This window comes from Neolamprologus brichardi, chromosome 19 (genome assembly GCF_056152115.1).
Source record: "Neolamprologus brichardi isolate AB-2024 chromosome 19, ASM5615211v1, whole genome shotgun sequence".
Lineage (NCBI taxonomy): Eukaryota > Metazoa > Chordata > Actinopteri > Cichliformes > Cichlidae > Neolamprologus > Neolamprologus brichardi.
The window spans coordinates 7,301,717-7,328,228 of NC_142122.1; the positions used below are offsets into that span (position 1 = coordinate 7,301,717).

Below are 26,512 nucleotides of genomic sequence, written 5' to 3' on the forward strand. Positions count from 1 at the left end.
AATTCCTACTATCAAGAAAGCAACAGAGTTATTGCATTACACATCTAAGTTTCTACTACATTTATTAAACAGTTTTTATTCATTTACTTCGAGTCATTCTATGTTTTTTTTAGTTATTTTATTGTATTCAGTTCTTTCAGCTTTAACTTGAGTATTTCCCCCTTTTTGCTTTACTTTTTGCTCATATTGTATTTTATAGTGCTACCCTATTTTTATTAAGGTTTTTTTTGTTGTTGTTTTACTGTTTTGGCTGCAGTGAACAGGGATTTTCCAACTTTTGAGATAAAGTGTATCCTGTCATATCTTAGACAATGATCACCAAAACCTTTTGTCAGACCAATTTGGCAGTTAACTGACTGAATGAGTCATTTAAAAAACAAAAAAGATAACCCAACTTATTACAGTTGTATTCTGAAATTGGATTTTAATTCAGTTTTTGGTGCTGTTTTGGTTTTATTTTCTTTTTTTTTTAAATAATATAAATAGACGCTACTTATCCGGGCAAAAATGTAAGAAGTTCAGCATAAAATTTACAATACAACACATGAGCCCTTGTAAAAACAATAAAGAAACCATGTAATTTGTTTTGACAGGACGAGACATGTGGTGTATTTTGGATTTAATCCATGAAAATGTTAGGATACTCAGGCTCCTGTCTCCTTAGAATAACTCCTAAAAAAAAAGCTCCTTTCCTGCCGATAATTGTTTTTGGTGATATCATTTTTACAGAGTGTTGATTCAGTCTACTGTGAATCTCTTTTTTCCTTTACAACTGTTTCTTACTTAGTCAGGCATTAGTGACTGCTCACAGGAAAAAGCACTGTTACATTTTTATCCATAAAGCAATGCTGGGTAAGTTAGCAGTCTAACATGCTTTTTATTCCAGGTTATGATATTTAAGGGAAAACAGCATTTTCTTATTACTCACCTTGCACGTGCAATATTTTTCATAAAAATCTAAGCTTGGATTTGAACCTTGGATTATGGTTACTTGTGTTGTTAAATTTAAAAGAATCATAATAAATGTACTGAAGAGGGCATATTGTGTATTTTTCTTAAGAGGCCACTAGTATCTCTTTTGGCAGGCTTTAGACCATCATGTTGTATATCTTGCATCTTACATTATATTTGCTTCTAATATGTTTTGAATTTGTATGGTTTCTACCTTGGCCACTTCACCCTTATGAAAGGAATTTGATCTCAATAGCCTAAAAATGAAAGCTAAAATAAAAAATAATAACAATACCTCAGTGAGCTGCAGGGGGCACTGTATGGCTTTGACAATGGGTTCAAAACCTGAACTGCTCTGCACCTCTTCTCTGTGCGCTGCAGATTGCAGACAATCAAACACAACCTTTTACTGCCTAACAACATGCACAGCCTGATGGATGCATTTGAAACGAAACACTGCAGAAATCTGCCTTACATTTGGGTGTTTATATGGCAGAAGCAAAAAGAAAAGGAGCATGTGTGTGTGCGTGTGCGCCTCTGCTGTCTGTCAGTTAATTGTACTGCCACCCAAACACTGACTGTTCAAGACAACTGGATTTCTAACTTCAAAGTCATGCATATCACTTTGAAAGGCTGCAAATGTATTCCCCTATCCACATTCTGATCTCCATCCAAAAAAGCCCCACCACACACACACTCACACACACACACGCACACACACACACACACACACGCACACACACACACACACACACGCCCTGCCACCAAAAACAGGCCATTTCCCATTAGCTTATTAGAGCCTTAATTGACATCTCCTGCCCTTCAAAGCAGAAAGTCACTGCTTGAATTGCTAATGAGCCACCAAAAAGTGCCTTTCCTTTCCCAAAAAAACTCGCAGTAGGAGAAGGCATGTTTCTGATAAGTGTGGACAGTCAAGCGACAACTTTGTGCAAAGCTGCTATGAAACTTTTTCTGCAGCTCATATTTTGTTTGTTGTTTATTCAGAGCTTCAGTCGCTGGCATGCAGGTGACAGTCATGACAGTTATTGCTCCCCTCACCTGTCAGTCATGTTTTTCACATAAAAATATAAAAGACGCAGCATGACACAAACTGTTGCGCGACCTCCACACTTCTTCACGCTGAGAGGAAGACGTTTAGTTGGCTGGAGCCCACTGAGACTTTTGCCATCACAGCTGATTTATATGCCTTTTGAGATTGTGTCATTTGCTTGCAAAGGTTCTGGTAAAAGAGGATGACAAATTGTTTCAAACTAACCCATTGTGCTGCAGTTGATGACTAATGATTGTGGGAATGGATCCTACTTGGCTCAACAAATTTCACCACGTACGAGGATGATGCAACGCTGACATTTTAGCAAGCAGGAATTATACCAGATCATCTGCACAGTTTGACTTGAATTTACCATCAGATGGTCCCACCTTTTAGACCAGGAATTAAGTGGACATACTCTGATTTTCTTTATTTTTGGTCACATATGTATTATTACAGTAATGAATGCTCCTAATAAACATGAGCATACTGTATGTACATGTGAACCTAGGATTCAGAGTGCTCTAAAAGCCTTCATTTGTTTGTAAAATGATGCCAATTAGAGGAAGGGATAAATAGCGATTTTGATTCATGGAAACTCATAATTTGGTTGACCATCAAGTTTGTAATGCATAATTCAGGCTAATACATGCATCCATAATTTCTGTCTGCTTCTTTATGATCCAAGTTGTATGAAACTAAGTCATCATAAACATTATTAATCTAATTTACTACACACATTTCAACCAATCTGTCATTTGTGTTTGCAGGTCTATACGACACAGCATGATTTGGTCCTCTCCATGGAACTTCAGGCTTTAACCCAGAGTTTTCTCTGTTATGCAGGTGGTTCACATCGCCATGGTAACTTACACTGCAGACCTAACCTGCTCAAGGGGAGATTGTGCTCGAGGTAAAAGATCGACAAGCATGTAATCACTGCCTAATGAATAATTCAGATCACTGCAAAATAGAGTCACTACTCCTGGAAGATCACCCGGACTTCAGTGTGTGGATATTAAAAGATTAAATCAAGTTTTTGTCCTTCAAAAAGAGCATCAGTAGGAAATATAGATTCACTTAAGCATTAACTTACAAAGTCGACATTTTTTTCCAACTTTTCTTTTGTCGTCAAGTGCTCACACGTTCATAGAGCATTTTTATTTCCATACTTTTCTCCTTTCTCACGCTCTCTCGCACAGCACACTCTGCTGCTTTGTCTGCAGCAGCTTTGTTGCTTTCAGTACAATATGTTTAATCTTGTCATATTTTTCAGCATTTTAGTTTCCTTTCTGTTGTAAAACCAGAGGCAGGCCTGAGGTGGACCCTATGTTCACTTATTGAGGTGGTAAAATTTAGCTTTTTATGATCGCTTAACCTGATTGGTTCGAGTAAGTGAAGCCAGATAAGCAAAAGATATTCTGGGTATGCTGAACGTGCTTCACAGCACAGGGCCCAGTTAGATGCTCTCTTTTCTAGCTGATCTTGTTGCTTCACCCCTACAGCATTTTTTTTACTGCAAACAATTAAAGAGAATGACTTTAAAACTCATCAGAATATATAATGATGAGATAAAGCATTTGTGTGAGACTCTTTGGATGTGCCAGGGAGTTTTTAATTTTGATAAAGCTGGAAAGATATTCATCAATTACAAATCACTGTAAAAGCACAAATGACACTTCTTGCCACACATTGTCTCATTTAAATTAGACAAGTTCCAACCGATTTTTCATGAAAACAGGCTGTCCTCTGTGCTGAAGAAAATGCAAGAGATGCTACAAGAATATTGCGTTTACACAATCTAGTGCCTCCATAAGACTTTATACATAGCCGGTCTCTTGTTGGTTATACTACATGACTTAGATTTGGAATGTAAAGGCCTTTGGATTCTCTAAGGAAGCACCATACAATAAATAAGGATTATTTTGAACTGTGAATCATTCAAAGCTGGACTTGTAAAGTCCAAGATTTTAAAAAAAATCTACTTACAAATAACAGTAACATAAAACGTGCGCTTTAATAATTTATATATCTTAGACTAATAGATTCGCTTTTTATGTACCAACTGACAAGGTAAGAATCAAGAGCTAAACAAACTGAGGTATGATAACCATTGTTTACTGAACATTTGTTTTTATCTTGTTTATTTCCTTATTTTTAATTTATTACTTTTACTGGTCTTTTCGAAAATTGTAGTTACAAAAATGCTGGGAAAGGGTGGGCGTAAAAAACTAAAGCGTCAGCCTACAACTTTTTGCTCAATAATTTTAATTATTTCCATTTAATTCAGTTCTTTGCTGTCTATTTTTTTTTTTAAATTTGATTCACTTAAAAAAATATCATGTGTTTTTAAAAATGCCATGAAAGCTGATGGCAGCATTCTTCAGTCCAATATGAACGTGTTTTGTAATCTAGTAGACGGATTAGAACCTGGAGCCTGCCCTTTATTACTGCCTAATGGTCTGAAAGCCGTTGAGCCAAACACACGCACACTGCTGATGTTTCCTGTAACTCAGGGGGCTTTTAGGACAAATACTGAAAATGCAGCAGCATTGTCTAACTTTAGAACACTTCCTCTATTCCAGTGTAGGCAGACTTTGCAGACCATTTCAGGCTGATGGAAAACACCCCTCAGCCCTTATGCCATATTTTCCATCAGGCGTGCATGTCAAAATAAAATCCCTGGAGGAAAAGGCTGGCTGCAGTGGTTAATAATAATAAAGGGAAACAAGCAAAGACAATTGACTGTTTGCTGAGGTGCATCCTCTGAGTTACTGTTGCTAAGCCTGAGCTTTTACGGTTTACACTGATAATGGTGGCAGATTTACAGCTTCAAAACGAATTTATATAAACAGTTATCTGCATTTAAATATGCACAATCTGTAGGAAACCTGGGTCTTGGTTTCCATTTGTTGATGGAGTAGCACTGACGTTTGAACAGGCTGCAGGCAGATTAACCGTGGAAAACAGGAATGCAATGGATGAAACACAATCTTGAAATCTTTGGCTATAATCTGATACAACTCAGTTTTTCAGACTTCGTTTGGAATCATAATCAGACTGCACTAAAAGACTTGCATGCAGAACAGGAAGTCCTGCTTTCAAAGTCTTTGTTTTGTCTTGGCTTTTTATATGAGACCATTGCTGTGACCTACCAATACTGGCTGTTGCCCTCAGAAGTTATTTACATTATGCTGTCATGAAATCAGCTTGAAGTCTGCCCAGAAGACAAATGTGAAGCTGATACACCGACATCTGCACAAAGTCCACACTCATTATCTGATGACGAAATTTATGTCATCCAAAGCAGACTTATGGGCAAGAAAGCCAAAACTCACCTTAGCATATCATTCTGAAGTCTGAAGTGCTTCACTCTTCACAATGATATTACCTTTACATCTGTTTACCTAATTATTTGACCTGTTGCCCTTGTTTAATATGAACATATAAATTAGGTTGACAGCACCCATTTGACTGACTCAGAACAATGGGAAAGTCCAGTCATAAAGTCAAGTTGTAGATTTACACAAGTTGGGAATGTCTCTTGTAGCTGTTTCTATTCAACCGCAGATTTCAAGGTCATCAGTTCAACCAAGTTTCATAAGTACAAGTTACAGATGTGTCACCACTTTGCCAAAGTCTAGAACAAGACCCAAATTGTCACATTTAGGTGAGAGGAAATTGGTTAGGATGTTCAGGAACAACCCAGAAACCACCACAGCTTAAGCCTGCCATGAACTGGAAACTGCTGAAACACCAGCATTACTGTCCACAGTGAAACAAGTTGATTAAGCAGGCTAGCATTAAGCTTCTGGAATGGTCTTCCTAAAGCCATATATATTTATTGATTGTGTACTGTGCCTAAATGCTGGGTCCATGCCAGGAAACCAAGCAATTTACATGATCAGTTCTGCCAAGAAGAGTGGTCAGATATCCAGCCAGAATTATACCAGAAGCTTGTTGATAGCTATAAAAAAATAAATTATATTCTAACCATGTGAGCCTGTATATATATTTTTATACTTGTTTTTCTTTTCAGACATTAAAGAGTATGCTCTTTATTAATTCCACCCTGGAAAAGTTCAAAGAAATCATCAAAAGACCAAAATTCAATGATGTTCATCCATGAGATACACTTACATAAACCTCTGACCACAATTCTAACTATTAAGCAATGCCACATAGGGACTTGATACAAATTTGATAAAGTCTTCTCTACATTTTTGAAATTAGTTTCCTAACATGGTAATGTGCTGTTTCCTGTTGGGTCCACCTGAGGAAGCAGAGGCGTTTCCTGCTCCCAGATTTAGCCTTCTCACAAAATTTTAAGATGATTTATAATCATTGTCAGTGGAACAACTTGTTTCACATGCTATCATTGATTTACCAGATTTAAAGTTAAACAATGGACTAAATCTACTTACCTCACCAAGTCAGTCATACAGGAGCCAACCACCACAACATCAAAGACCTTCTCGGTCATGATCTGATGATTAAAAGCCACACAAACACAAACGGTTGTATTATTACAACAGGAACAATTGCCCTTTCTCCATTTAAATTAACTGTTCAATGAATTTCACAACATTCAAAAAACAGACAGAAGGACTTTAGCTGCAGCTTGATGGGGGCATTTCAGGCAAAATATGTAAACTAGTTTCTCAACAGCCTCCAAACAAAAATCACTTGATTTTATTTATCTCTCACATTAGCATCAGCTTGAGTGAAACAAGGAAGAAGGTAAAAATAGAGCATTCATGGCTGGCTGAGTTGGACAAATTCCAATCTTACTGGGGGTGGGGTGGCGACAGTTTCAATGCTACACCATGTGAATGCACCGCAGCACAGCAAAGTCTTTAATTAATTCAATCCTCTGCTTGTATCGGAGCTAATGCTAGTGTGTTAATCTCTTCAAATCTCTTCCTAGGCAGTGGAAGACTTGGAAAGCTTGGCCGCTGGCTGTAGGATGGCTCAATTCTCTCTCCCACATCTTGCAGAATAGTGTCTTCTCTCTGCAGGCATCAAGAACTTCACTACAGTGAAGAACTGCATTGTTTGACCACTTGAATTAGCAGGGATCCCCCTTCAAAATTCTCACTTGCTAACTAACTTGAGCTGAGCTATGATGCTCAGCAGACCAATGTGAGAAACTTCATTTATAATAAGCGTTTGCTATAAAAAGGTGTTGCAAAATGTGTTAAAAAATGCACATTAAGGAAAGGGCATGTTAAACACTACAAACAGTGTAATTAAAGTTGCATGTACAATGTGATACAATTTAAGACCTGCAGTTTAAATTTTTTTTTATGAGTGATACTTTAGCGTGTAGCCAGCATGTGATTGAGGTTCACACATATTAAACTTTTTTTTTTAAATAATATGATGCATGCTGTTTTAAGCGCAGACTGTGTTTGAAAGAAGGATGTAGATTGTTATTTTTCTGGAAGCAGTGTTAGCATTTTTGCAGCCACCATGTTGGTTTATTGCATCTTGGAATGACAATATGTGGACAAGAAGGTGGGATACAAAGCAATATGCTGATGCTTGCTAGCTTGGTTTACAAACTGCATCTACAGATACAGACAAATGCTAATTTGTCAAATGCTAATAAGTAACATCCAAATAAAATCCTAGAACTTCATTTACCAAAACAAGAGAATAGACCAGGGGTCAGCAACCTTTAACACCCAAAGAGCCATTTGGACCTGGTTTCCACGCAAAAGAAAACACTGGGAGCCGCAAATACTTTTTGACATCTAAAATGAAGATAACACTGTATATATTGTTTTTTACCTTTATGCTTTGTGTGAACAACTAAAGTGTGTTGCTTATGAAATCCATGAAATGTTATAGAGAAAATTATTTATGTAATTAACACATTTTGAACTCTTAAAGAAATATAACAAAAGGAAAGAGACCCAGCTGAACTAAAATGATGTAGCAAACAAAAACTGTTGTGAGCCGCCACCCTTAAGTGGTAGTGAAACTGTGGAAAGTATAACACAGAATGGTCAGTATTCACCTTCAAAATAAAAGCTGCACATTTTGTACACTTCAGAGAGTAAATGGCAATATTTGCAGAAAGATCTGCATCTTGCATGCAAACTATGGGTGATCTGTTAGCAACCAAAGCAATCACAACAAGTGCTCCTCTTTTGAAACCGATTTTATTTGGCATATGCCAACAACCTCCAGGGACCACTAGGCAAACAGTTGAATAATACATATTTTCTCTAGAAACTGGTGGTTGCTGACTGGTCTTGGCCTGTGTGACTGGGGCCTTAGCAGATACAGCCACCTCTCAGTGACAGACCACACCCTCAATTTTAAGCATTACCAAAATCTGAACGGGTGAGTTATAAAAAAAAAATCACTCTAAGTACAGCTGCCATGAAGAAGGAAATTAGCTATAGAGATAACAACTGCTTTTTGTAGTAGGCTATAAATTTGTTATTTCTCCTTTAAAATCGCATATGTGAGTCTATGGAGATTAACTAAGCTTTAAATTCAGCTTCCAGTAACCATTAGAAGAAACTTCAGCTTTTGGTGTTTCTGTGTTGGCTTCAGTTTTCAGCTATGGAGGACTATGGTTTGTGTTTTGCGGGTAATATTCCATTTTTTTGCTAGTTAATAGTTTAGAAATCCAAGCTAATATAAGAGATAAAACTGAAAGTTCTGTCTGTTTTGCTATATTATTAACACACTACATGAACCTATAGATGATTAAAGGTATAATATTGCACTCTTGTCTTGTAACTGTGTGTCAGGTTGCATAAAATGATACAAAGTCTGCACTTTGTTAACTCTGGTTTTAGATTGAACTGCAAACAAAATCCCAAAGAAAAAACTTTTGGATCAATTGTAAAAACCCTTGTGAGCCTGCATTCTTCCCAGTGTCTGGCTTAACTGGAAAATATTTTTATGGCAATGATACGACCATATCTGTATAACAAATGTTCAGATACGTTCAGATTATACACACTCCACCTCTACCCACACACAAATGCTAGCTTCCTTTGTTTTACTTCAATTCCCGGTGTCATAATCTCCTAACCACTTAAGTTAGACCAACTTCAAGCTGAGAGTTGAACTAGTAAACAATTTCACCAGAGTACTTTGGCTCAACATATTTCTTGGGGGGGCTGTTTTTCCTGGATGCTTTGAGACTGACTGTGAATCACTCCCAGGAAGGTGGAAATTCCCAGTGGTGAATCAGACAAAACTGCCCTCATACGGTCTCGCCCGGTGCACTGATATAATTTCTATGCCTTTGTGCTCACCTTTCATTTTTATTTTGCAAGTTAGGGTTGTTCTGTTTGCACAAGAAATGACATATTTCAGGTCTTTCCCATGTTCACTCCATGCTAAATACACTCTCAGAAACCAAAAACCTTTACTACACTTTTAGTGTTACAACAGCTTGTCACTAAAGCTAAAATAAAGGCCTGTACCCTTGAAGAGAGGTACTTATTAGCCAACCTTGAACCTTAGTATTAATATTTGTAATTTTTTTTTTGTTGAGGCTTCCATATAATATAATGACCTGCTGATCAGAATGCTTTTCTTTTCTTTTTTTTTTAGCTAGCAGTAGTTGGAACTTGGTTGGAGTCACTGTTGGAGCTTGATGGTAAATTAATAGTCATGCATTGATCAATGCAGATTTGGAAAGGGGCCAGGATGACCCACCATATGTGGTGTCATTTCTACTGCGGCAGGAGTGCTGGCAGTGAATTTCTATTTTTATTTTACTGCTGTTTGCAAAACAGACCATTTAAAGTTGCCCTGCTAAAAATCAGTAAGTGTAGGGTAAAAAAAATGCAGGAGCAGCAAGCTCCTATTGTGATAGGCTAGAAATTCCTCCAATCCATCCCCAGCAAATTACACCAGGTTATACAGTTGTGGTCAGAAGTTCATGGTTCATGAGCATGGATATCATGGTAACTTTATGAAGTCCGTGAAGATCTAAGAAGAGGAATTGTAAATTTACACGAGTTGGAAAGGTCTCTTGGAGCCATTTCTAGAAAAAAAAAATGCAGATTACAAAATTGTAGAAAATTGTACAAAATTTAGAGGTTGCCAACCAAAAATGAAGCCTTGAGGATTATCTTCAAATTATGCCAGAAGCTTGTTGATGGCTACCAAAAGCATTTGGTTGAGGTGCAACTTGCTAAAGCATATTTAACCAAATATTAGTGGGGGTGTATGTAGTGTAATTTTTACCATATCATTCAAGCTTGCGATAAAGGTCAACTTCAAAGACAATAATCAACCAATATATCAAATGACTAATATTATCAGCCAATGGTAGCCTGTTACATATATAGAAGTATTGCAGTCGGCTTTGTTTAAGAAGCAACAAAACAAACATTTTCTTTAAAGACTGTAATTCAGAGTAGGTCTGCTTGTTTGTTGCGGAGAACACGCACAATGGTGCTGTAAGTGGATTGTGAAATACACTGCTGGAAATGTATTAAAAAAGATTGACTGTGTTTGATTATACTTTGCCCTGATCCAATATTTAAATTGCATATCAGTGACAATAAGATGGACTATGACTGATCCATTTAATTGAGTTCTATATTGTTCTGTGTTTAATTCACCATCTGATGGAAGCAGTGCACTGGTAACTGGTGGGAAGACTAACATAGCGTGGAGGAAGATGACAACAAAGCCTCAGCAGCTTTGAAGCATTGGACTCTACCTACATCAACATTTTTTATCTTGATATTTGCAAAAGCTTTTAGTTTAACCACACACTTTGGTCAAGAGAGCAGAAATTACTGAAAACTTCCAAGAATGTTTTCTTAGCTTACTCGCTGTCACTGTTGTTATCTTCTGTTGTTGTTTGGAAGCTTTTACTGCACTTACAGTAACACCGGTGACATTTTGTTTCACTCCATTAATATATTTTCACATCGCATGTTTCTTCTCAGCCCAATGTGTGTGTAAGGAGCAGTTGAAGGAGGTGGACTCAGTGAAACTGTGAGACCAGGAAAGGATAAACTAGAGTACATTGAATATAAATGACAGCAGCCTGAAGAAATAGTTCTCACAATGAACTGATAGGAGACTAGATATGAATATTTTATTTTTTTTATCCTGCTGTAATGTATTATCTTTGGTACATTTCTTACATTTTATTTTATAAAGTTAGGAAATCAGTGTGTACTTGCATATAAAAAAGGATAATTTCCAGCGTCAGTCAAAGTGATGATTACTCAGTGGAACATCTCTGACTTGATCAGTGTCTAAAACCTTGTTAGACATCTCAGGACATCTTTTAATGGTTCCCTGAATTATTAATATTATGATTATTGTTACTGTAATCCTGCTCTTTGTAACTAGCTTCCTGCTAAACTGAGATCAATTATATCTGTGTCTACACTGAAAAACATACTTAAAACTTTTTTATTCTTATAGGTTTACACTTGACAGCTGTGTCTGTGTGTGTATATGCGCACGTTTGTGTTAACAAGTATTTTATTTTGTTGTTTTTATCCCCTCAAGACATTGTAGATTTACATAGTTTTTAGCTTTTATGGTAAATATATTGAGTTTATGTGTAATAAAATTTCCTATATTAAAAAAAGCAGAAATCATTTTTATTTTAACAATGGTATCACTGCCTTAAGTCAAAGTATCTGCATCGGACTGGAACTGGAACAAGTTGAATCCATCCCTAGGAGTTTAGCAAAACCTGCTCAAGAACTGCTGGAGGAACACAAAAGGTTCTGAAGGGCTTGACAAAATCTGCAGCTCCCACGATCCAGAGCCCCCAAACTAAAAACCCTACAATTTGTTCCCAAGTCTCAATCTCAAAAATTGTAGGAGCCGTCCAGAGATCCTATATCTAGGCCTCGGTGATGATGGCAGTTGTAATGGTGGTGGAGAGGGAGGATAATTTTTAGGTAGGTGATTTTTAATAGTTGTAGCTGATCAAAGTATATCATGAATAATGGTTTAAAACTGGTATCAAATTCAATGATCCAGTATAACTCAAGCTTAGGAAAATAACTAAAAGAACCATTAAGTCAACCTTAATCTTTTAAAAGCTCAGTATCAGAAAATCTTTTCTTTTATGGTAATGTATTCACATATTAGAAATGCACGTACTTTACTGTACTTACTTGTTAATTGTTCTCTTTATCCATTTTAGCATATGGTAATGTCGTGTACAAGCCCAAATATCTTGTATTATTGGTGTACTGTAAACTCTTAGTACATGTCATTACATATGCAGCCAAATACTCTGACACCTCAAGTATTTGAGGAATAAACCGATCAAAAATCTAAAAGATCATGACCCGGATGAATTAGACAACCTCCAAAGTAAAATGAAGTGTGTTAAATTACCTGGAATTCAAATAATCTCCTGCGGATTGTAAAACTGAATACCCACTACTTGAAGTCCAAGGTCAAAGTGCACAGTGACAGGTCCCTGGCGTTATCGCTATTGCCAGATCAACCACTGTCATTTTATTAATGAATAAACGTTTAGATTTATTTGACAGTGTTAAGGTATAAAAATACCAAACAAAAACGCGCCATAGGTAATATATCACGAGGAAATACGGCTCCTGCAAGAGAATGAAAGTAAATTTACCCACAGGCATTATGAGAGGCACCTAACTGTGGGGCTATCACAAGGACCCAACAACAATATGAACCGGGAAATTGATCAGAGTATGAAGTAAACATTGGACTTTACCCTGAAATTTAAAGACTTCCATCTCTCTCAGGTACTCACACACCCGCCACAGGCTGTATTGAAATGGACGGAAATGGGCAGGGGAGGTTTTGAGGACGTTATACGTTTAAATCGTGTTAATTTGACGCATAAGTATGAGCTAAGCTAACAGTGGCTAACGATGCCAAACCTATGAGCGTCTGAATTACAAACTGTGGCATAAACACTAATTTACCCTTAACGCATTCAATGTATCACCAAATTAGAACGTTAAAATGTTCCAACATTATATGTAATATGTGTTTTCCATGCGTGCTTATAGTGCGAAAGGAAGCTTCCAGTGTTGCAACTAAACCAGCTTCCTTCTAATGTTTTTATATTAACACTAAAGTTTTAAGAAATGTTTTGTGGCTATTGTGTTAATGTGCCTTATTCTTCTCTTAAAATCTGTATTTTTCAGAAAAAGTTGGATAGAAAGGTAGCAATTTTAAAACAGGAAGGGGAAAACATTTCAATAATACCAGGAAATGATAGCTGAAAAGTAAAGCCAGCGATATTGCATTTTTGGAAAGCTATGGGGAGTGAAAAAATACTTTCGATATATGCATTTATTGCCTTTGACTTATATGGAAAGGGGAAAATAGAGGGTTTTTTTTAATTATTATGAAAAAATGCGTATTCAATCATAGTTAAAGTTTGTAGTTTAAAACTGATAATAATGAAACAACTTTATTTATACTACTTCGTTGGTTATAAGGCTCAATTTTACTTTATAGATGTTTCCGATTTGTTACAAAATGTCCCAGATAAATCAGGGCCTGTTGCCACTGTAACTGTTCTTTAATGTTTTTCAAAAATGATTTCCTTTGAAGAAAATGAGAGAAAGAGAAAGACAAATGAAGGACAGTTGGTAATCGGGAAGTGCAGAGAAATAATAAGGAGGAAGTGAGGTTAGCTATGAAAAGAATGAAGTGTTGAAAGTGGCTAGTCTGGATGACATACCTGTGGAGGTATGGCTATATCTATGAGAGAGGGCAGTAGACTTGTTAACTAGACGGCTGAACACAGTCTTGGATGGTGAGAGACATCTGAGTATACTGGTACAGAACAAGAGTATTGTGCAGATCTGTAGCAACTACAGAGGCATAAAGCCAATGTCTCTGTAGCTTCATACCATGAGAGCTTCATACCTCTGTAGCTTCATACCATGAAGCTATGGGAAAATGTTGTTAAACCTAGGTTAAGAAGAAAGGTGGTAATCAGTGAGTAGCACTATGGCTTTATGGGGAGAAAGCGCAGATGTAGAAGATCAGAAGGAGATTCACTGTGTTTTGGTGGATCTAAAGAAAAGTAGGGAGCAGGTTGAAGAGACTGGATGAGGTTTGGCTGACCTAAGGTTAATCATTGAAAAACAAATTCTGACCTATGTTTTGTTAGAATTCTAACAGGGTAAAACAACTGGCAGCAGATCGATACCAAACACTAATATTTCATCTTTCTACTGTGTTAATTAGCTTTTTAATAAAATAATTCAAAGCATTTCTATACTGTTATCGTGTCTCTACAGACTGCTCACAGTGGGTAAAATGAACAATATGTCCCCTGAAGTCGCACTGCACCGGATCTCACCTGAGCTGCGTCCCCTGCTGTGCAGTGTGGTGAGGAATGGCCGTGTGGGACTTGATTCCACAAACTGCCTCCGTGTCACAGATCTCAAAACTGGGTGAGGACTAATCACATGTTACACAAATGATGTCTGTAAGCAAAAAGTTAACTGGAGCTAAATGACAAATATTGTTACAGTACTGTGCAAAGGTTTTGGACCAACCCACAAGGTTTTTGCTAAATTTTTTTCGCCACTATACTTTTTTTAATATGCTGCTCATAAAATGGGAAATGGTTGCAGTGATTTATTAAAGCATCTCATGGAAATACAGTCTATAAGGGGGAAAACTGTCTGTGATGTTTGAATGAGTTTGAAAGTCAATATTTGGTATGACCAGCTCTATTCTGAAATCTCTTGGGCAAGCTTTCTCGTAATTTCTATAAGCAGTTCCCAAGAATAGTTCTCTGGGCTTCTTGAAAGACATTCAAAGCTCTTCTCTGGATGTTGGCTACCTTTTTGTTTTCTGTCAAGATGATCCAGCACTGCTTCAACAATGTTGAAGTCTGAGCTCTTGGGTTGCAAATCCATGACTGAGCTTTCCATTTTCCAGGTGTGCTTATCCTGCCTTGGCAGTGTGTTAAATATCATTGCCAGGATCAAATTTAGATACATTACACCATAGGACCTGTTATCACTGATATTCAGTTCAGCTTTTGTGTAATTTGGCATACCTCAGCATTTTCTCACTGTTTGCCTTGCTTTTGAACATATTCTTTACAACCACCCTTCCACTGAGACCAGATACTGTTCAACTTTGGAAGATCTTCAGAAAGCTTGGAGAACTAAGTGAACATTGATTATTTCATGGGAATGCACAGGGTCTATTTTAGGTCCGGTGAGCCAAAAAGAGTGCCTAAGATTCTATGTTTTGTGTCACAAACAGCCCCAAATCCAAGGAGATTTGCTTTACTAAAAGAAAAGTATTAAATACTGTTTTGTGGAGTTTTCACTGCAGAATAATTGTCTGCTTAACTTATACTAATGAGTTTTTAATACTAGACTTAGCATAATATGTAATTTCAGAATTGTTCTGTATTCATTTTAATTTGAGATCTGCATGTGCACATATGCACTATATTGGCAAAAGTATTTGCTTGCCTGCCTTCATACGCATATGAACTTGCGTGGCATCCCTTTCCTAATCCATAGTTTTTAATATGATTTCGGCCCACCCTTTAGAGCTTCAACTCTTCTGGGAAGGCTTTCCACATGGTTTAGGAGTGTGTTTATGGGAGTTTTTGACCATTTTTCCAGAAGTATATTTGTGAGGTTAGACACTGATGTTGAATGAGAATGCCTGGCTCACAGTCTCTGCTCTAATTGATGCCAAAGGTGTTCTATCAGGTTTTGGTCAGGACTGGCAGGTTGATCAAGTTCTTCCCCAACAAACTCGCTCATCCATGTCATTATGGACATGGAGGTGTGTAGTCATGTTGGAACAGGAAGAGGCCATTTCCAAACTGGTTCCCACAAAGCTGTGAGCATGAAAATGTCTTGGTATGCGGAAGTATAAGAGTTTCTTTTATTTGAACTAAGGGGCCAAGCTGAACTCCTTGTTACGGCCGAGAGGCCCAGGCTGGGAGTATGGGCTCAAATGCAGAAACAGAGGGAGGCAAAGCTGGCGTGAATACAGTGCTTTATTTACAGTGCTTAGTTCAATTACATAATAGGAAATAATCTAGGCTATGTACTGTGAAGGCTATGTGGCCAAACTATGGAACATGAAGCTCAAACAGTGCGCTATGATTCGATGCTCGATCTAAGTAGAAATGGAAATGTTCAGAGATCGCACCAAAGCTTGGCAGCCTAGCACTGACGTGGGTTAGCTGTAGATCTGACAGAGGTCTGTTGTGAGCGCTGGTCTTATATGCTGGTGACTTGATTGCAATCAGGTGAGAAGGCTGATTGGAGTCTCCGCCTGAAGGTGGAGCCCAGCAGAGTGGAAAAACCACACACTTACCTGGACCAAGACACTCCTGAAAAACAACCTTACACAATAACAACAACTGTTCTCATACAAAAAAATAGGATAGTTTACCATGAAGTGTCCACTCTAAGATTCATTTATACAGTCCCGATCAAAAGTTTAAGACCACTTGAAAAATGGCAAAAATCATATTTTCCATGGTTGGATCTTAACAAGGTCCCAAGTAGAGTTTCAACACGCAACAAGAAGAAATGAGAGATTTTTCCTTTTAAAGCATGTGGTCCTAAACTTTTGATTGCCTGTAAAACGGCCTGTTTCATTTTAAGCGTTGTTTTCAATAAATTGCATGCTCAAAAAATGTTTTGTCTTCCTTCCTTTTCTTCTTGTTGCATATTGAAGCTCTACTTGGAACTTTGATAAGATCCAACCATGAAAAATATGATTTTTGCCATTTTTCAAGTGGTCTTAAACTTTTGATCAAGACTGTGTAAAAATGTGAATAATGTATTCCATAATTAGATTCATAAGACTGTCAAAATGTTGTTTTTATAAAGATAAAGTGTCAAAAAAATATCCAACTCTTCCTAAACAGCAATATATTTGTTTTATCTCTATACTGATCCTAAAAAAAATCCCTGATGTTAACTGATTACTTGATTTGAATGTCTGTGTTTTCATCTTCCCTCATGTTCAGATGTACATCTCTGACGCCTGGTCCCTGTTGTGATCGCTTTAAACTCCATATTCCCTATGCTGGAGAAACCCTTAAATGTAAGTAAATGATTCACAGTCATATTTGGTCATTTTCAGATTAGTCACAAGAATTCAGTCTCTGCTTCTGACAGTAAGCTGATAGGTTGTTCTTATTGTTGGGTTTTGATAAATTCATTTTAGGAAAGCAAACATTGCTTTGCCATATTAAGTCATAAAGCAGTAGCAGTGAGATAAAGAACTTGGAGTCAGCTAAGGTTCTTCAGCAGCTTAAAATCTTGCTTAATTTTTGGCCTGTGTGAAAGTGATGAACTAATAGCAAACAAAGTTTGTTTTTTTTTTAAGTAAAAAAAAATTTACTTTAAAAAAAAGTAAAGATTATGAAGGTTTCATTACATTCCAAAAAACTGCATTTATGTCAGTACTGCTTTGTTTAGATTTTATGTTATAAAATTAATTAGAGATTGGAGGGGAAACATTTACTTTCATCCAATATGGGTCAGAGTAAGTTCAACGAGATCTGTCTTGACAATGACGCTTTTGTGTTTGCATGCAAGGTTATTTTGGTCAAGTAAATTAAACAGAACTTGAAATAGCTGAAATTGTTGTGCTCATAAAAGGTTAACATAGTCATCAACAATATTCAAGTGTGCTTTGGAGCTGGATTGTTGCTCAATTGGTTCTAAGATGTGCCAAAAAACTACACCTATACCATTATATCACCACTACATGCCCAAACTGAATGCAGAATGGACGTTAAAACGTGTTTATGTAAAATTCTGACTTTATCATCTGAATGTTGTAGCAGAAAATAAGACTCATCGGACCAGGCAACATATTTCCAACCTTCTGTTGTACTATTTTGGTGCGCCTGTGTGAATTCTAGCCTCAGTTTGCTGTTCTTAGCAAAAGTGGCACCCGGTGTGGTCTTCTGCTGCTGTAGCCCATCTGGTTGAAGGTTGACAAGGTGCTCTTGTACTTCAATTTGAGTTTGAGTAGCAGGAACCATGCCATCTTCAAACTCATCCTAAGTTTGTAACTTTACCAGGTCTTCTACACCATTTCTGCATGCTTAAATGCATTGAGCTGCTGATATTTATGCTAACAAACAGGTGTACCTAATGAAGTGGCTGGTGTGTTTACTTTTTATTTTAGTCTTTGATCATAATGATTAGATTTGTCAACACAACCAGCCTGAGGAGGCATTAGTGCAGATGTTTGAGACTGGGAACTATGAGTCAGTTGCCTTCACAAATGGATGTTTGTACAGTGAGTTTAAAAAAAGACAATGAAATTTAAACACAAATTGAAAAAATAAAAATGTTAAAGTATAGGTTGTGATTCACAGTTAAAGTTCCAATAATCCTCACAATCATCTGCTACTGCTAAGTTACAGCACCGTAATAGTGCTCTATTTCATCAGCGACTAGCATGCAAAGTTTCCCCATTACACTTAACTGTTAAATAATAATTTGTCACTTTGTTGCTGTAACGTAAAGTTAAAGGTAAGCTAAGGCTACACCTCGGTGCCTTGCAGTCAAGCTATCTGGAGTAGTAGTAACGTCTAAACTAACAGGAAAAACTAGCCGTCTGCTTTACAGAGGCTCTGTAACAGATGCCGCTGTCCTCCATAAAGTAAGAAGAAGAAACACAAACTATCAGCACACTGGAAAATAGACCAAGCTAATGGTAACAGGGCAAGAAACAAAGAAAATTAGCAGGCGTAAACTAGCAGTTCTGCCTCTCAATAAACGTAGGAGGGTCACGAGATGCTCTGATGCTGTCACGTTAATTGCTGCTGTTTGTTGATTTTAATTAAGGGCCAGGGCTCCTTATTTATTATGCATAGTGATCTGTCATGTGAAAGTGACAGATTCAGCATCTGTAGATAATGGCTTAAAAAGTCACATGAAAGCTTATAGCATTGAAAAATAATTGAATAGGAACAGTGCGGTTTGTGAACACATAAAAATGCAGTGTACAAAAGCACACATTCCAAGACAAATACAATAATAACGTGATCAATGATCCAGGTTATTTACCACTAAGATATAGAAATCAATAGGAATGAAGCAGGATAGGAATGACAGCAAATTTAATTTTTTATTGTGGGTATTGGCCCTGAACACGCTATAATACGTGATCCCTAAAGAAGACATCTATCGGTCATTATGACAGTTATATTGAGACAATACTAGACCTGTACTTTAACAGTGACACTCAAAACCATTACAGCAATGAACCCAGCACAAAAACAAATTAACAAAGTTGATTTTCCTGCATTTGTGTTGAGCTATTTTGGCCCTTACAAAACTAATCTAGTCACTGAATCTTACATACACCAGTCATTTAGACTTTTTGCACAATACTGACTGTATAATTACTACTCGAAAAAAACATTTCATCAGTCGAGTGGTTGCAAGAGGGTGTCATTTGGGGAATAATTATAATTATCAGGTCTGTTCCTTGCAATCAACGTTAAAAACAAAAGGAAAAAAAAAATTAAATAAAAAGTGAGAGTTGTTTTGTGTACAAAATGGAGTTAGAATTAACAAACTGGATGTGAAATGGATTGAAAGTTGCATTCACAATGTCTTAAATTCAGCAGATTAAAGTCTAATCTCTTTGATTGCATGATTTAGCCCATTTTTACTTCATTTCTTAAAACATTTAAGTGTTCTTTATACTCTAAACCACTGGCATGATTTCAATTTGCAGGCCACCATCTGTGCGAAGGTTAATATATTCAGTGTCTAGAGCAATTGGCCTGCACTTTGGAAAGAGAACATCTTCACTGGAACAGTTTTATTTAAAAGAAAAAGATGTAATTCAACCGTTATTAGAGTTGAAAGCTGCACTTTTGTCTAACAGGCAGTGAAACATCATTTAAGGCCATATGTGATATCATATCAATATCATTTTCAAAGTAACCATATCTATGCACATAAGCTAAATAAAGGTACTGTAAAACTGCTATATGCTTAGCAGGGAGACTTCCCATGATTCACTCAGCATTTTTTTTTCAAATTTAGACTGTAAGTACAAAGCAAGGTCAAAAAACCCAGGACATCTCTTCCTTATCTGGATTCACTTGTTGGAAGATCAGCAATCAGGGCAAGCAGTCACACAAGGGTGGTTATCACTTCAACAAGTCAGCCCAGGGTTTCCCAGTGTAACTGTGAGTTATGAGCAGTGTTTGCATGAAAAAGGCAGAATTGGCAGCGTATGACCAATCAAAAACATGGAGAAGTCTCTTGGCAGCAGAGCAGCAAGTTTTACAAAGAAAGAGAGAAGCAGTGAATTTTACAAAAGGAAAAAAATGTTAGAAAAATCTGGAGAGGTTAAACACATAACACCAGCTATTCAAAGCAGCAGTGTGAGACTGTGTGTTAGGAAAGGCTGCACAGTTTGTAAGCTATATTCTGATATAAAACATCCCATAGGAATGTGTGTGCAGTTTAAGTGCTAAAGTACTAAACACTGGAAGATCTGACTATAATTGCATTTTTTTTGCATTGAGAATTGAATACTAATTAATGTAATGTCTAATTACATTAAATTAATGTGTTGCTTATATATTCTAATGCCGTGCAAGATGGGTTCAGCTGCAACTCTGGCACAGCAAATTTCCCTGTAAAGTAAACCCCCATTTAATTGACTGTTGTGGTGAAGTGCTTCCATATGAATAAAGCTTTTACCAGTAAAATTATTCCTAAGCATCTGCACTTACTGTTTACTTTAGGTACACCTCGCTTGTACTGGGACAGATTCAATAAGGAGCTGGACACATTCTTTGACAGTGACAATGGCTGCAAATTCATGGTGTGAATCTCCTGTGCCACCACATTCCAAAAATGGGATTGAGTTCTGGTGACTGTGGAGGCCGTTTAAGTACAGTAATGGCAAGGAGCCATCACAAAGATGGGTACACTTTGGCCACAAGGAGATGAGCAATAATACTCAGATTGTGATATTTAAGTAACGTTCACCTGGTACTAAGAGGCCCAAACGTGTGCCAAAATCTATCCCTCACACCATTAGACAACCAGCACCATCCTGAACTGTTGATTTAAGGCAGGATGGAGCCATACTGTAATGTTTACACAAATTATTTGGACCCTGCTGTTCCAATGTTGCAGCAGAAATAAAGATTCATTAGACCAGGCAAGAGTTTCTTCTACTGTCCAATTTTGTTGAGCCAATATGAATTGTTGCCTCAGTTTCCTGTTTTTAGCTGACAGGAGTGTGGTTGTCTGCTGTTGTAGACCATCTGATTCAAGGTTCGATGCATTGAGAGGTGCTCTTCTGCATACCTTGGTTGTAATGAGTGGTTATTTGAGTTACTTACTGTCAGCTCAAAGCAGTCTGCCCATTCTTCTTTGAACTGTGTCATCAAGAAGGTATTTTTGCACAGAATCTTTCTGCTCACTGGATATTTTTTCTCTTTTCTGAATCCAATATAAAACCTAGTGATGGTTATGTGGAAAAAGCTCAGTAACATTTTGTGAAATATTCAGATGAGCCTCTGTCGCATTGAAAGTCACCTAAAAGATTTTTCGTTGCCATTCTGATGCTTATTTGCAATTCAGAATGCAATCTCAACTATGCCTACAAGTTGTTGCCTTGATTGGCTCATTAGACATTTTAGTTGGCGAGCAGTTGAACAGATGCAACATGAAAGCTAAGTGCGTATTTTGATGTAGTGATTTTGTACATCTTGGTCTCTTATCTTGAGTATAAGCTGCTCCAGAAGAGAACTGGTCTGTACCTAAGTTATCCTGGCCCAAAAGGAAGTGAACCCCCTTCATAATCCAGTAAACCCAGAGTTACCTGAAGTTACATTGGGAGATTCCAAATCCTACTCATTAGTTTCTCTTCTCTCTCAAAGTTTGCTGTTTGTCTCTTTATGCTCCTTAATTTTCCCTTCTTTTCCTTCCCATTCCTCCGATGAGAGGAAAAGGAGTCTGATGGCTGATTCTCCCTGAGTCCGGTTCTGCCATAGGTCTCTAACTGTTAGAAGGGAGTTTGTCCTCCTCACTATCAAGTCACTGGGGTTCTCTCTTTTAGTGATATTTAGCCCCTGTTGTGAACTGACATTATATAAAACCAAAAATCAAATTGAAATTAAAATGATGTGGAAGACTTTTAGTCAGTTTGGTTGGGCTTGCAAGTAAAAATGCCTCGTAAACATTGTGTGTCACTTTAATACACAGTGCCATAGGTGGGTTTTGTAATTGCGGCTACTGAGCAGGCACTAAGACCAAAGGCAACCACAGGAATTTCTTAACTACAAAAACAAGATGGCAATTTTTCTCATGATGGTAATGAAATAACACCAATAAAACATGCTGCTATTTGTGCCACTGAGCTTTTACTGGAAGAGCCGCTCACTCCTCAATCAAATTGCCACATCACAAGCTTTCTCTCCAGAGCCCGAGGGAGAAAATCAGTCAGTGTGATAGTAATAGTAAATTCAAAACGTATTGGTGCTTGCTTGCATTGACTGTGACTGGAGCCTAACAAATTAAATGTGTTGAAGTAACAGAACTTGTAAAAAACATAGTTATCAGGATAACTTGAATATTTTTTGCATTCACATTGATCTAAATCTCTCAACAGGTTTTACAGCTGATATTCTCACCCACTTCAAAGATACAGACATAACACAAGCCAGATATGTCAGCTTGATTGGTGAAGCTGTGGCTGATGACTTATCAACATTTTCTTTGAACAGATGCCTACACATTTTAGAGTTGTTTTCAAAGCATTATTAGGAGTCCCCTTATTGTAAAACTCCTAGTAATAAATAAAAGGGTTCCACATTTGTGGAAAGACTGATATTGTATTTATCAATTTGTCAAGATTTCATGTACAAAAAGTTCCGCAGTGCGCATCTTAAGTTTGATCATAGTTACTATTTTGTTCTCCTGGCAAGGCCACATTTTCTCCAGACAGAGGAAGTAGGTTTTTCTTATTTTGCATAATCTGCAAAAAAAGAACTGTTCTGGCAGAAATGGTTATGAGCTATATAAAGATGTTGTGGCTAGACTCATGGATTGTGTTGCTTTAACTTATATTTTAGTGACGTTAAAGGATTGTCTCTCGAGAAACAGAAGTTTAAAAAAAAACATGACATATCCGCACCCCCAACAAGCCAGCAATAAAGGCACATAGTGGTACAAGATATAGACTTCTTCAAAGTTAAATAAAGTCATAGGAGGAACCTTGAACATGAATCCTTTGGCATGACAAGGTTTTCTGCATTACTCCTTTTTAAAATGTGATTTAAAATGTTATCTTCATTTAAGCCCCAAGTATACACAAACACACCCATAATTATGCATTTGTGTTTTTATTGAACACACCCTTTAACCCTCAGATGGATAGATTACGCTACTTACTTACTAACTGAAATAACTTGAGGTCATTTGTATTTTATACAGGTATGCTTTATTTTAATGTCTATGTTTGTGTTTGTTATACCTAGACTGTTTTGTTTGTATAGTCTAATATTCTGAAATGCTGAAATGTCATTAATTATGATTTTTAATCATTTTTATTCAGAAAAGTCAGGGTTAGCCTCGAGGCTTGTGCAGCTATATATCTTGCTATTCTAGCTCTGTTAGCTGTGGTTCACTGCAAAACATGTTGTAACGAGAATCACAAGTTAAAAACATACATATATTTCAGAGGTAAAAAAAAAATTTAAAAGCTGTAGGAGCAGCAGATTGACAAGTTCCTTGTAGAAACATATATAAATATACAGCTCAGCTCTTAAATAACCCTACTCTGTTGCTTGAAAGTTTAAACAGTCCCAGTGCAGGTGGAAAAAAAACTAAATGAGCCCTTTCTTTTCCTTATTTTCTCTGATATTTATTCGGTTCCAGTGTTGGTTGCTCAAATTAAACATGTCCAAAGTTAAAGATAATCAGGTCAAAGTATATACAAGTAACCTGTGCATTAAACACTGTGTTTAAACTGTTCTAGACAGACTGTTTAGACTGTTTTCTCCGCATTCGGTTCTGTATGATGTCATAAAGATGGGGTATTCCTTTCAGACAAACTAAGTGGCTGTGCGAAGGCCCAGTATGAAATAATGATTATTTTGAACTAGGACTCATGCAAAGCTACTCTAGTGGAGTAAGGAATAAAACTGTGGGGCTATAAATAAGCAGAAGAGGTCCCCTTTCTATGATGATTTCTGGCATAAATGTCAGATATCTGGGGATTTGTTTTCTAGCTGATGGTGGGGAGTTAACGATATCCAGAGCCAGCTAAGCAGCCTGGAACCATACTTTGCTGTCATAATGATGTTTTCATAGCGGTATGTAGTGATATGTTTAGATCATACATGTTGTTGGCTTCCTTCCCAGGTTATTTAATGTCAGCTTCGTTAGTCCACAAAACATTTTTTCACCAGAATTCCCCCAAAATGCTGTGCCATGGACCCAATTCGCCATAACAGAGTAATCACTGATTGACTGATGAAGTAACCCTCTGGTGATTATGTGCATGACGTGAAATGTATGAAAGGTTTTATTTAAACCCAAACTCCTTCTTGAACCTCCTAAAGTAAAAATGTGTGTAAAAATGAAACTTATAGTATGAAAATGAAGGAAAAAATGTCTATGTTGTGAAAAAACGACATCTTTTTTGAGCGGACAGCAAAGCATTCACAAATCAGCTGAGAGACGTTATGTCACCACTGTGTCTCTGGTCTGGCTCAGTCTCCCATGAAATGCACATGCCTGATGCATGTCACTAAGGAGGCATCCAGAGGGCATCCGAGTCAGATATCAGACCCACCAGTTGACTTCTTTCAGTATGGAGGAGCAGCAGCTCGTCTGTTTTGAGGTCTTCCTACATGACTGAGCTCTTCAATAGAAAGCTCCTTTTTCCTTTGATTATATCTTCAGTCATCATGTTCTTTTTTTCACTAGCCATAGTTGGTGGCCATAGGTGATGACAGGAATGTAGACTGACCAGTATTTGCCATAGTTCAGCAGACAGTACAGCTTTCGCATTACTGCAGACACTACACCAATCCAGTCCCCGCTTCACTCTCCTCCTCCGCTCACGAACAAGACCCGGAGATCCTCCAACTTAATTTTTTTTAAGTCGACCTTATTCTCTCATGGATGACCCCGTGTCCCCTAACACCTTCACCACTTTGTTCATTTATATTTCATTTTCGTTTGAATTGTATTTAAAGTTAAACAGAAATTAATGGAGACAGAAAGCAGCAATCTGAACAAAGAAAAAGAAAACTGGCACGGGTATTCTGGCGTGGCACGCAGCTGTTATACTTTCCTGTGTTTTGGCCTCAGGAAAGAGGTTTGTCTAATCAAGGATGCAGAGCTGCAGATTGGTCGATGGATCTGCTTGGCATGGCACACTCTGTACACAGCTAATCACTATCAATATAAACCCAGCCTCTTCCACGTGACCGACATGGCTGGTACTGCTTTGTAGTTGTACACATTGTACCCTTCTGACTTCAATAAAACATCTGTCTGAATAAGATTTGGAGAGAAGGTGCATTATGCAGTCACGTTTGAGTGAAGCTTCTTCTTGCTGTCTAAGGATGTATGAAGAAAACATCATACAAAAGCCTCTATAACCTGTGAAGTCTGCTCTTCCAAGACCCTCATTTCCCTCTGGAACCACGCCAGCAGTTTTTCTGTCAAGCTTCCAGTGGTTTGGAGCTGGTTTACGACACAACCTCTCGTTTCCTCGTTTGACTCTTCTCCACTGGAAAAATACTTCCACATGTGTGTGTTTGCCTCTTCTTGCTGTTGCTGCGTGGAACAAAAAAAAAAAAAAAGCAGAACAGGACGTCTTGCAGCACACAAATAGAGTTGTGTAACGTAATTTAAGAACATTGTGAACCAAGCTTTGTTATGTGAGCCCTCAGTGAGGGCCATTTCCAGTGTGCGCTTATATTTTTATATTTTTATCTCAATATGTTAGTAATAATTTTAAATAAAGTTATTAAACAGAAAATGGGCGAGTACATGTATAAGACGTAATGAACCCAAAGAGTCTGAATATGCTAATGTCGTTTACAGTAAATATGTGGGGTCAACCATCCAAAGCAGTGGTCAGGCCATGAGAGGTGAAGAAGAGTACAGGCAGGGTGGAGTGGACAGTGTGACAGAAGGATTGCTGCAAGACTGAAAGGGAAGCTTTACAAGACAGAAGCAAAACTTGCAGTGATGTATGGTTTGGAGTTGGTGGCAGTGACAAAGGCTACGTTCACACTGCAGGCGAAAGCGCATCAAATCCGATTTTTTTTTGTCCCTATGCGACCCATATCCGATCATGGTATGACAGTGTGAACGGCACAAATCCGATATTTTCAAATCCGACCTGGGTCACTTTCGCACGTGGTACTGAATCTGATACATATCTGATGTTTTAGAAAGCGACTGCTGTTTGAACGGTCATGTCGCATTAAATCTGTCTTTTACGTCACTGACACGAGACAGACGCCAATTATCAGCGCCGGAGAAGACATCG

General features: G+C 37.5%; 2 protein-coding genes across 2 annotated transcripts in view; one reads left to right on the top strand and one right to left on the bottom strand.

Annotated features, from left to right (window-relative positions):
- rbks (ribokinase) overlaps positions 1–12,416 on the bottom strand; it is a 61,458-nt gene extending 49,042 nt beyond the window's left edge. The window contains exons 1-2 of the mRNA XM_006799388.3: positions 12,356–12,416; positions 6,427–6,488 (exon numbers count right to left, since the gene is read on the bottom strand). Coding sequence (XP_006799451.1) covers positions 6,427–6,485 — 59 coding nt within the window. The 5' untranslated portion in view covers positions 6,486–6,488; positions 12,356–12,416. The remainder of the gene's footprint in view (positions 1–6,426; positions 6,489–12,355) is intronic.
- A 234-nt stretch (positions 12,417–12,650) lies between these two features.
- Positions 12,651–26,512, top strand: part of babam2 (BRISC and BRCA1 A complex member 2) — a 111,131-nt gene continuing 97,269 nt past the window's right edge. Inside the window, exons 1-3 of the mRNA XM_006799390.3 lie at positions 12,651–12,741; positions 14,257–14,412; positions 16,977–17,053. Coding sequence (XP_006799453.1) covers positions 14,276–14,412; positions 16,977–17,053 — 214 coding nt within the window. The 5' untranslated portion in view covers positions 12,651–12,741; positions 14,257–14,275. The remainder of the gene's footprint in view (positions 12,742–14,256; positions 14,413–16,976; positions 17,054–26,512) is intronic.